Source organism: Sciurus carolinensis, chromosome 8 (assembly GCF_902686445.1).
Source record: "Sciurus carolinensis chromosome 8, mSciCar1.2, whole genome shotgun sequence".
Taxonomy (NCBI): Eukaryota; Metazoa; Chordata; class Mammalia; order Rodentia; family Sciuridae; genus Sciurus; species Sciurus carolinensis.
The window spans coordinates 142,060,912-142,073,006 of record NC_062220.1 but is presented as its reverse complement, the minus strand read 5'-3'; the positions used below and the strand labels follow the sequence as shown (position 1 = coordinate 142,073,006).

At 49.4% G+C, this 12,095-nt stretch overlaps 1 protein-coding gene across 4 annotated transcripts in view; it reads left to right on the top strand.

Moving 5' to 3' along the window:
• The first annotated feature begins 2,584 nt into the window (after window positions 1-2,584).
• Window positions 2,585-12,095, top strand: part of Stx2 (syntaxin 2) — a 60,411-nt gene continuing 50,900 nt past the window's right edge. For all 4 annotated transcript variants that reach the window (XM_047560694.1, XM_047560691.1, XM_047560693.1 and 1 more), the window contains exon 1: window positions 2,585-2,769. In XM_047560694.1, coding sequence (XP_047416650.1) covers window positions 2,740-2,769 — 30 coding nt within the window. In that variant the 5' untranslated portion in view covers window positions 2,585-2,739. The remainder of the gene's footprint in view (window positions 2,770-12,095) is intronic.

Sequence of the window (12,095 nt, the reverse complement as noted above, 5' to 3'; positions counted from 1 at the left end):
AGCGCAGTTTCACCAGGCCTCCGAACATCCAATGTTTGTCAAGATTTGATTCTTTCGTCATGTTTTAGAGCAAGTGCCAAATCTAAAAACGAAATTTACCGGCTTATACAAGCCCTGGAATGTACTGGTTAAACCACAAGTTTAAATGAAGTGTCCCGGGAAAAGTGCTTTCAAAATCCTCTCTCAATTTTACTTTCTTTTTAAAATTTGCGTTTCCAGGGTACTGACACCTGGAGGGCCCAAAGTGCTTGGATTAGGCTACACTTCCAGACCTTCTAAAATTTTTGAGACAGGGTCTTGCTAAGTTGTCCAAACTGGCTTCTAGCTTGCACTTTTTTTCTTTAATATAAACTTAAATTCTCAGACAAGTTCTGTGCAGTTATTTTCCATCTCATTTTTGTAGCTTAGTCAAAATAGAGAATTTTTGGTCAGCTCACATCCATCAAATTATTGGTTTTGATTTAAATTATAAAAAAAAAACTCAAAATAATAAAGAGACAAGTTTGCCTCTAGTGCACCCAAGTCCAAGTCACTATTATTTTGTCTCCCAGTTCTTTTTTTTTTTTTTTAAATCAGGGATTGAACCCAGGACTAAGCCACATCCTCAGCCCTTTTTATATTTTATTTTGAGACAGGGTCTCTGCTAAGTTACTTTGGACCTCATTAAATTGCTGAGGCTGTCTTTGAATTCAAGATCCTCTTGCCTTAGCCTCCCAAATCACTGGGATTACACGTCTGCACCTCCATGCCCTGCTATCCCAGTTTATTTCGTCTCTCTGCTTCCTTTTCTCCCTGTTATGGACTCTTGTCTTTCTCTCCAAGTCATATGTTGAAGCCAAATATGTGATAAGGCCTTTAGGGAGGTCATTAAGATTAAATGAAATCATGAGAGAGAGGCCCTAATCTGCTATAATTGGCATCCTTAGAAGAAGAGGAAGACACACTAGACCTTGTCCCCTTTCTGAGCATGGAGGAAAGGTCATGTGAGGACCTTTCATCTCCTACAGTCACCAGAAATCCAATTTGTTGACACTCTTACCATGGACTTCTAGCTTACAGAACTTGAGAAAATAAATGTCTGTTGCTTAGGCCACCCCGACTATGATATTTTGTTATGGTAGCCCAAGTTTATTAATACAATCCACTAGTAAAACCCAAGAACAAAGTCAACCTAGCACCAAATTCCAAACTTCCATGTGTTATGTGTATAGATTATTCTTCTCAAATAGATTTTTATTTATTTATTTTTGGTGGTACTGGGGATTGAACCCAAGACCCTGCACATGCTTGGCAAATTCTCTACCACTGAACTACACCCCCTGCCTTTTGAGACAGGGTCTCCCCAAGGTGCCCAGGCTGGGCTCAAACTTTCTATCCTCTTCCTCCGTCTCAGGAGTACCTGGGATTACAGGTGTGAACCTTTGCACCAGGTTTGGTCCTTTCTCTTGGAAGGTGATTTTTGCTTGGGGGCATTGGGCCAACTAGATAACAATGTGATTTAGGGTGGGATCTTTGGTTTACCAAAGGACACTGGCCAATCACTGCATGCGCACTGAATATTCAGTAAAAACTCTCAACACTGGCTCTGTTAAGCTTCCCTGGTTGGCACTACCTTTTGTGTATTGCTTGCCACACATCAAGCAGTGAAAGTACATGGTCCTGATTCTATACAAGGAGGGCACAGTAGAAGCCCAGGCATGGACTTCCCCTGCCTCCAACCTACGCACTTTTTAAAAACCAATATTTTAACTAAAATTAACACATTAATTGTACAAATTAATGGGATGCACTGGGATATTTCTGCACATGCATTCGTGGTGCGTCATCATGCCCATCCACCCTTCTACCCTCGACCTCACTCTCCTCCCCATTCACTTCTCTTGGATGGTGTTAATCTGAATCCCTTCCCTGTAAGCGACGGTTAATTGTGAATATGGCAGTTTTCCTTGAATTCGGAGTCTTCGTAGAGAATTATCAAACCCGAGGGTGGTTTTGCGAACACCCAGAACTTGAAGTTGGTGTCTGAAGTGAGGGTGGTCTTGGGGGCCATTCCCACTGCGTGGCTGACCTGAACTCCGCACCTTCATGACCAAGGTAATTCAGGCGCCTCCCAGATCTCCAGGCCAAACCCGTTTTCTTTTTTCACCTATTCGTCAGTGTTCCTGTTTCTTCCACCGGGTGTGCACGCGGGCGGAGTCTGAGGTGCTTTACGTATGACGACCCCAGTCTCTGTACTCAGGTTCTTTAGGTGCATATGCATTATTTTCTGTTGGCCTTTATTCACACCAGACTGGGTATGGGTGCTTCAGAATAAGTTCACATTAGCCAAAGCTGCGCCCAGCTTATTCTGACAGCTGCGGTAAGCTTGTCAATACTCAGGGAAAGGCGAATTTTAAAATAAATATCAGACACAAGCAAGGGCAAAAATCAGGAGGGAACGAAAGGCGCATTGATCCGCCAGGAGAGCACTGACTAGCCCCGCCCCTCCGCTCTGACCCGCCCCTCTCGGCCCCGCCCACGGATTCCCGCAGGGACGCTCTACGGGGGGGGGCGCGGCGCGCATGCGCAGAGCGCGCGGGCGCGGTTGCCGTGGCAGCGCCGGCCCCAGGGAGGGCGGCGGCTCTGGGCCGGGACCACGGCGGGCTGAGGCGGCTACGCTGCCACCCGAGAGCCCGCGCCCCGGCCTGAGGCGGCACCGGGCAGGCCTGAGTGGCGGGGTGCTCCACCCGGCCGGCGGGGATGCGGGACCGGCTGCCGGACCTGACGGCGGTGAGCGCCGAGCGGGGTAGCGGTCCCGGCTGGCGGGGCGGGGCTCCGGGCGGGGTCCCGGGCTGGCGAGGCCGTTCCAGGGCTCCCCGCAGGTCCTGAGGTCGGGGGCAGCTGGGGCGGGGGCTCCGGGCATGCTGGGGCTGGGGGCGGGGGCTCCGGGCGTTCCAGGGCTCCCTGCAGGTCCTGAGGTCGGGGGCAGCTGGGGCGGGGGCTCCGGGCATGCTGGGGCTGGGAGGGGGGACTCCGGGCGTTCCAGGGCTCCCTGCAGGTCCTGAGGTCGGGGGCAGCTGGGGCGGGGGCTCCGGGCGTTCCAGGGCTCCCTGCAGGTCCTGAGGTCGGGGGCAGCTGGGACGGGGGCTCCGGGCATGCTGGGGCTGGGAGCGGGGACTCCGGGCGTTCCAGGGCTCCCTGCAGGTCCTGAGGTCGGAGGCAGCTCAGGCTCGGGCGGGGCTCCGGGCGTTCCAGGGCTCCCAGAGAGTCCTGAGGTCGGGGACAGCTGGGGCTCGGGCGGGGGCTCCAGGCGTTCCAGGGCTCCCCGCAGGTCCTGAGGTCGGGGGCAGCTGATTTGGGGGCTCTGGACATGCTGGGGCTCAGCGGGGGGCTCTGGGCATCCTGGGGCTCCAGGCAGGGGGTCCCAAGATCTGGGATTTTAGAGTTGCCGGGGTGCTGCTGGGACTGGGGTCAAGGCTTGCTGGAGTTTCCAGCAGGGACTCTGGGCTGGGCTACTGGTGAAGGTCTCACAGCATCCTGTTGCTCAGGGAAGGTGGGACCAGGGTGCGGGGTGGGGTCCTCTGGGAAGGGGCTTCTGGGGCAGCAGTTCCAGGCGGTGGATCAGGCAGGGAGTTATCTTTGCTGGTCTTGTCGCACTCCTGCCGGCTATTGTGGGCTGATGTTACTGTGCATGGACCAATGTCTTGGTGACTCCTCAACAGGTGGGATTCAGGGTGGGTTGACCCAGAATCTCAGGGAAGAGGCTGGGACCGAACTTGACCCCCTGAGCGGCCAGGGCTATACTGCCTGGAAAGAATGACTGCTTGAAGCTCAACCATTACCCAGCTTGCCTGGTTCTTCCATACTTACCACAACCAGAAAGGTTTGACCAACTCACTGTCGGCCCTGGAGGGTCCCCAGGTCTGACACAGTTGCTGCACTAGGGTTTGAACTCCATGGGAAACTGGACACCCTCTGGACTGGATGTGTGCTGGGCTAGGCCCAACTTGCAGCTGCATCTTGTATTTTGTGTTTCCCCAGTAAATAGTGCAGTTGGGGAAGGAGGCTGTGGGTGTCGCCGCTTTCTTAACACACCTTGGTAGAGTGTGTAGGCACTGATGGATGACTAAATGACCATCTACTCTAGCCAGAGGAAAGTAGCACATTTAAAAATGGAACAAGATTTTAAAAAATACATTTTTAAGTGACACATGGTTTTGTACCTATTTATGGGATCCTGTGTGACAATTCAATACTTATGTGCAGTGTTTCAGAATTAGGTCAGGGTAATTGGTGTATCAGTCACCTCAGGCCTTACCATTTCTTTGTTCTGGGAACATTCAGAATTCTCTGTAGTAGCTGTTTAGAGACATGCAGTTACTTGTTAACTCTAGTTGTCCTGCTCTAGAGCCTTAGAAGTTGTTCCTCCTATCCAGCTGCACCCCTGGGCCCATTAACAGTTTTTCTCCATATGTTCCTTACCCACACCCATCCCAGGCTCTTAAAACCACTGTTCTCTTCTCTGCTACCTTGAAACCAATCTTTTAGCTTCCAATATGAGTGAGGATACACAGTGTTTGTCATTCTGTGCCTGACTTGTTTCACTTACCAGAATGACCCCCTGTTTCATCCATGTTTCTGCAAATGACAGAATTTTATTCCTTTTAATGACTGAATTATATTAAAAGTAGAGCTATTTTTGATGTATTCGTGTATGTATGGGTGACAGCACTGTGAGTGAGATGGGGACAGCAAAATCATGGTGGATGTTATAGGATGTGCAAGTTCAAGCATTTTAGCCAACTTAAATAGTTATGATGTTTTTCCCTCTTAAAAATGCAAGTACTAATTCATGCTGAGTGTTCATTGTCTTGCTTTTCTTGTACACAGATAGAACATGTGTTGTCCAAATGGCTCTAGAACAGGGTCTGAGGCCCACTGCTCTGAAGCATCCGTTGCCTGTGGTGAATTGGCTTGCTTCCCGAATGGGGCTAGGTTAGTGTTGTAGTTGGGAGGAGAGGGGACAGGCATGGGGTCATTGTTCGTTCCGTGAGTCCTCCGAGGACTCTGAGGAGAGCAGCTTGTCCTCAGGGTTGTGGGGACTGAGCCTCACACTCCTCCCCAGAGGCTTCTTCATGATGACTTTTGTTCTTTCTCTCTGTTAATGGTCAGCTATCTAGATTGTCCTGCAGTCTGAGGATTAGCATCACATTAACCCTAGCAAATCAGTATCTTCAGTGACAGTAGAAGCTCAAGTACTTACTAGATGGAGAAATGCGGAAGGTCATAGAATAGAGGCTGCCACCATCTTAGCCAAAGACAGCGCTGTTTGTGTGATGTAGGGTAGTAAGAAAGTCTGCAAGGAGGCTCTGTACAGCTTCCCTTGACTGATTGCCACCCTCTTCCTACCCCAGCTGTAACGGTGGGAGGAAGAACATGTCAGTCAGCGTTGCTCTAGAATTGTGGACCTAGATAAGGACCTCATATGTGGTCCAGGGCCCTTCCACTGTAGGTGAAGGGGTGCAGCAATCAGCAGCTTAGTGGAAGCTTCTGCTTTGAAATTGGCTGATCTTGGGCAAATAATTTATAAGCCTCTCATTGCTTAAGCTTTCCTGTATGTCAAATAGGGATAGTAGTGACTTTTCTTATTACCTTGTAGAGGAAGTTTTCACAAAATTATCTAACACATGAAGCTCAGAAGAAGGTGGGAAGGTAGAAGTGCTATGTAGTTAAGTGCTACTAATATTTACTAGGTTTTTTTGTTTTCGGGCAGTTATAAAAAGCAATCTTCTCCCTAGCATAAAATAACCAAAATTGAACTTGACATGCTTAGATATTAATAATGTTAAAAATATACCTTAGAGCTACCAAATATGTATGTATTTTTTCAGATGATACGCTCTTTCCAAGTATTTTTGGGGTAGCTGAGCTGGGTGTGGTGGTGCATGCATGTAATCTTAGCAACCCAGGAGACTGAGGCAGGAGGTTTGCAGGCTTGAAGGCAGCCTCAGCAAATTAGCAAGGCCCTAAGCAACTTAATGAGACCCTGCTTCAAAATTTAAAAAATAAAAAAGGGCTGGGGATGTAGCTCAATGGTAAGGTATCTCTAGGTTCAATTCCCAGTACCAAAAAAAAAAAAAAAATTGGGTGGTAGCTGCATGTGTGACCACAGCTATGTTTCTCTTCACAGATAAAGCCTTATATTTAATTTTGATAGTTAAAATGGCTCATCTACAAAGCCTCCAAGAAAAAATATTTGAAATGCCTCCAAAAACTTTATTAGCTTAATGTTACTTCTTCCTTCTCGGAAGGTACCACTGACAACTACTTGGAAAGGACTTAAAAGTTAATTCGTCCAAAGTACGTTTATTGACATGTTTTGTATTGACAGATTTAGTTCCTTCCAAGGAGTGATTCAGGCATTGAGCAGTCAATCATTTGGAAACAGAAAGCTGATGTCTAAGATCTGGACTCTAAATCTAGAGCAAAACTATTTCTGATTTGCAGTACATAAAAGTAAGCCAGTCTAGCAGATAGCTTTGAGTGCCAGATTTCTTCCAGGTAGTGGGCTAAGTGCAGAGGTGCAGAGCTGAACAGAGTGCATACTGTGGAGAAACAGGCCCTGGGAGGAAGAGTGAAGAACACGAGGTGGAACACACTTCCGGATGTGAGTAAATAAGAACAGAACGGCTTGTCTGTAAGATAATGGCCCCAACATATGTTGACTACCTTTTTATAAGAAGTCAGTGCAAACAGTTGTATCTCATAGTGAAGCTAGGGAAACTACACATTTAAACTGTGGGACTTGTTTGCTTGATGACAAACAATAGCCGTGTGGTATTCCTTAATAGATCCAAGAGACGTGAGCAAGCTATTTTTCACCTTGGAGTCAAGGTGATGAATTGCAAATACAATCTTTTAGAGGGCAGGAAACTGCCCAGACAGTTTGTTATTTTGTGAGAGCTCAGATTTGCACATGTATAGAGTGGTGTACAGTTAAGACTGAGATCCCAGTTAATAAAGTAGGAATAGGAAAGACAGTGGGATGGAGCTGACATGACTTTCCTGTGTACATATATGAATACGCCACAGTGAATCTCTACATCATATACAACCCAAGACTGGGATCCTAATTAGAATAAGATATACTCCATGTTTGTATAAATATGTCAAAATATACTCTGCTGTCATGCATAACAAAAAAGAACAAATAAGTAAAGTAGGAACATTTAGAACTCTTCACTGGAACTTAAACTACTAGAAATAGTGTAACATTTATAATCTCATATATGAAGATATATATGATTTTATATCTGTATTTGGTAAGTGTAAAAGCTCATAATTCATTCAATCCTGCCAGATGTTTACATTTTGTTTATTTTCATTCAGACATTCTCCACAGTGTAACTCTAGTTTCTCTGTTCTTGGCTATGATAAATTTACATATTTCCATATATAAATGCAGACTTTCTTTAAGATAGCAGAACCTGTACTTTCCCACAGACTAATTAACTTCAGATATGTTCTGAACTTAAGGAGTAGGACATCTAGGAGATTCCTGGTCCCCGAGAGGCTTCTCCTCAGCACAGGCCATGGTGGGTTGCTGTGGTCCTGGCACATGCCTCTCCCTGCTGCCCAGCTGCTTCCTGCTTTGGGCCTGTCCCATACCTCCTGGTCTCAGCTCAGACACCACCACCTGGAAGTCTCTTCTTTTCCCTTCCTGTGTCCCAGAGCTGGCCCACCCTCTTGTCTTTGAGCATTCTGGCTGCAGATGCAGTCAGCTTTTCTCCCAGGATGCTTGGAAAGCTTTGACCTCTTCAGAGCACACTTGTTGCTCAGAGGCATCTGATTTCACCGGTGCCTGGTGCAGAGTGCCTGCTGGGTACTTCGGGAATCATTGTGTTCCCATGTGAAAATGCCCATGGGTACAGAACATGTAGACGCAGTGGAATCCCTTGTTCTCAAGGTCCTTCCCATTGCCAGAACAGAAACCCAGAGGTGATGCTGGGAAGAGAGACTTATTAAAAGGAGGAAAGGTGCCTCCCAGACTCTGAGGGCAGCCCCACCAGAGATGGAGCTACGTGAGCAACTGAGGTGTCCCCTCAGTGCGTGGCTCGCTTGGTGCTCATCTCTGGTCTTTGCTTCTTGGTTTCTGTCTTTTGTGTGCTTTCTTTACTCGGCACCCTCAGCTCTGCCTCAGCTCCTCATTCATTCCTTCACCTGACTCTCACTGAGTGGCTGTCAGGTGCCAGATGCTGTTTCAGGCAGGCATGAGTCAGGACGAAGAAGATGAGGCTCCTTGCCCTCCTGAGACTTGTAAACAATGAAGTGAATGAATAATAAAATATCTTTTGTGGCACAGCTATTAGGGAAATAGAACACAGTGAGCTGATGTGGGTGTGGGCTACTTTGGACCAGCCAGTGGGGATGGTCTCTTAAAGATGAGATCTGAATAGGAGGGGGCCAGCTGTGGACAGGTTGGGGCGAGTAATGCTATACTCTTGGCAGAAGGTATAGCAAGTCCAGAGGCCTTGGACTGCGAGGGAACTGGTGTAGATGACAGAATAATGACTGATTTGGTTGCCAGTGGTGTAGTGGGTAGAGACGAATGAGGTTGGAAATGTCAGCAGGAATCACCTCGTGTGTGTTTCTTTCATCCTCTGACCTTGTGGAAGGGGGCTGTACCCAACCCTCAAGTTTAAATGCCCTCCCAGTTCAGCTCCTCATCCATCCTCTTGGTTCTGTTCTGGTCCCCATCCTGGGGAGGGAACATGCTGGCCCTGTGGTGGAGAGGCAGGGGGCTGCTCTGGCCCAGAAGCCCATGGTCAGACAGGCAGTGTCTCCTTTGCACACAACATGCTGTGGCTTTACCTTAGCCTTGCTGAGCAGTTTGGCCTTCGTGAAGTTAAGGGTTGCTCATGCCCACGGCTTGGAGATTCTCCTCCTGGGTAGGTACAGGTGAGTTTACCCAGAGCGCAGCCTAGGGTAGCATGGGGAGATGGACAAGAATGTGCTTTGCTGTGTCGGCACAAGGGAGCCTGGATGAGGACCTCGGCATAGTCACTCCATGGAACGCCGTGTGGTGGAGGGGAGTGCACTGGGCCGGGCTGCCCATAGAGAGCCGTGTGTGTCAATGCAGAGGACTTGAGGACAGGGACCAGCATTGCCGGTCCAGTCTTACACCATCTGTATGAAGTATTATGTGCCTGACAAATAGTATTTATGCACCATCATGATGGAAACAAACAGGTAGCAGAATACAAAGACGTTAAAAGTGTAATGTTTTGGTGTGGATGAATAACAGGGACACCAAACTGAGCAAGGAAAGTCACACAAGGGTCGTGATCGTAAGCTGACTGGTGACCCTTTACCTGTTTTTAATCATGAGCATCTTTTCTTTTTGTGCTCAGATGTTTGATTTTGAAAAAGGTGCCTTGTGCACCTTTCCAGGTGTGGCTCCTGTCCACAGCTGTGGCTTGTCTGGAGGGCTCTTGGTGTGCACGTGGAGAGAACTGCAGGGAAGGCAGGCCTCTTCCTGCCTTGAGCTGCACTCCTGTGACAGTGCAGCTCCGGTTTCTAGGGCATGAATACTCTGATGGCAAACCACATCTGCTAAGTAGCCTCTCAGCCTGCAAAGACGGGCTGCCCATACTGGCCACTGTGTGCATGTGGGGAGAATAGTGTTCTTACTGTAACGCTGGTTTGAAGGAAAATTCTTCATATTTAGTAGGATTAGAATGTTGTCACTTGAATGTTTTTTCCTTTCTGTGATGCTGGGGTTTGAACCCCGGGCCTTAAGGCCTTACTCATGTTAGGCCAGTGCTCCTCGCAGAGCCGCAGCCCTAGCCCAGTATTTGAAGGCTTAACCCTCACTTGGACACTTTGGAAATCCAGTATGTCCAAGTGGAGAGTGTTGCCAGTGCTTCTTAGTAAATATTTGCCACAAACAGTTTTGTACTATCAAGATTTAAATGGGCTATTCCTACCAATTATCCAAAAATAATACATGTACTATCATAAATGTGACTATTGTACAGGTATCAACACTGTCTCAGAATGAAAGGTCGAACCTGGGCATTTGTTGGAGACAAGAATAATGCAGTTTAGGCATAAAGCCAGAGGTCACAGTTACTTCCTGAGAATTCCAGGTAGAAGCGAGATCCTAGGGAAAGTATATTCCTAGTCGTATGACTCTTTCTTGGTCTACAGGTAGTGTAACACATTATTTGCTGACAAGTGATTGAATTTGTGAACAAAGATGGTGCGTGACGTGGACTTCAGTGAGTTGATTGGGGATTGGGATTCTGGGCTGTTATGCTGTGCCACGTATGGACTGCAGCCATGCAGAATGGGATAGTTAGGGTAGGAAAACCACCTTTCTTCTGGAACAGTGTGACACTGGAGACTACTCCCAAGCACTGATGCAGGTGTGGCTTGTTCCTGGGTGGCGGGTGAGGGAGCTGGGCTATTGCTGTGGCTCATGTGGGATTTGTCTCTAGGTGGCAGCATGGCTTGGGTGGGGAAGTGGGCCCAGGACAGGAGAGGTCATGGGTTGGTGGTGGTTGATCCCTGGTGAGGGTGACATTAAGGGCTCCTAACAGTATCCCCTCTTAATCTTGTACGTCTGCAGTTTTCCTTAACCCAAGGGCAGAACTGAGGTGTCTTAGGATGTAACTGGCTTTCAGAGCCCCAGGGTGAACGAGAGGTATGGTGGCCAGGGAGGGGCTGGCCCCAGGTCAGTCTCCAGTGTGATTCTAGTCATGTCATGTTCACTCTGTCCCTTACTGGTTTGGTTGAACTCACTCAGGGTGGAGTGTCACTCTGTGGCTCCTGACGCTAAAAAGACAGCCTAGTAACCACAGGCACGTGGTGGGCTCCGTGTGTCCAGCTGGACCTTCAGACACTGGGAGGGAGCAAGCTGGGGGTGCTGGTGGCTGGAGAGGGGGCTGTGCAGGTTCAGGGCAGCAGGGGTCCCACAGGAGCCAGGCCGTCTGCAGGGGCCCGGCAGAGGGGTCTGCAGTGCAGCTCCTCCCTCCCACAGGCTCAGGCCTTATTCAGAGTGTGGCATGGAAGTCAGATGGACAGGCCACCTCTGCTGTGCCTGCAGAGTGGTCCTGAGCAGCGCTGCCCCCAGCGTTTCAGCCCCTTACTGCGGAAGGGACTCTAGAAGTTACTGGGGACGTGTGGTCAGTGTTAGATGGCTTGCCAGGTGAGAGGAGGTGGAGGACGCTGAGCCAAGGTAGGAGGAGCGTGCAGAGGGAGGCCTTGCCCTGCCACCCAGACCTGGCTTCCCACTGACCTGCTGCCTCCTGGCTCTGACTCTTCCAGCCCGTCCTTGGCCTCTGTTGGTGGTGGTGAGGGCCCCTGAGAGGGAGCACCATGCTCCCACCCAGGCACAGCACAGCCCCTCGGCAGCTCTTCTCTGCTTCCATGGTGGTGCAGGCCCTGGGGAGGGCTCTTGGTGCTGTGGCGCCTTCCTGTCCCCCGCCATGGGCCACCTCTTTTGTCTTTGAGTGCTGCTTTGCTTAGGACTGAGCGCTTGCATCGGGAGCAGGCTTTAGCGCCTCTGTTGGCCACCGATGGGTTTCTCATTCTGCACCCTGTCTCTGAAGGAGGTGGGCCGGCAGCAGCTCAGCCTCAGCATGCCCTGAGTGCCGGGCTCAGGGTCTGGCGCTCCAGGAGCAGCGGGCCTCCTTTTGGATGTGCACTTTTAACGCAGAGTTTAAGGGGGAATGTTGGGTTTGTAGAAGAGACTGGTGGGGATACTCCCCAGGCCTCATGGGGCACTCGAGTCCTGAGACTGCTGCAACCAGCCGCTACAAGTGGGCGGCTTGAAACCTCTGAAGTTCTCATGTCTCTGTCCCATGCTGCTCCAGAATGACTCCATCTTAACTGATGATATCAGCAATAATCCTGTCCCAAATAGGGTCCACACACTGGTGTGCTGGCACTTGGCCTGTTAACAGCACAAATAGAACGCTCGGCAGCAGTTATCCTTAGTCCAGGCATTCTTCCTCACAGCTGTGTTGGGGAGAGCAGAGTGGTGGCCCACTGTGACCCAGGGCACTTCCAGGAAGGTGCCTCAGAAAGAGCGCTCACAGGCCAGGTGAACGGCA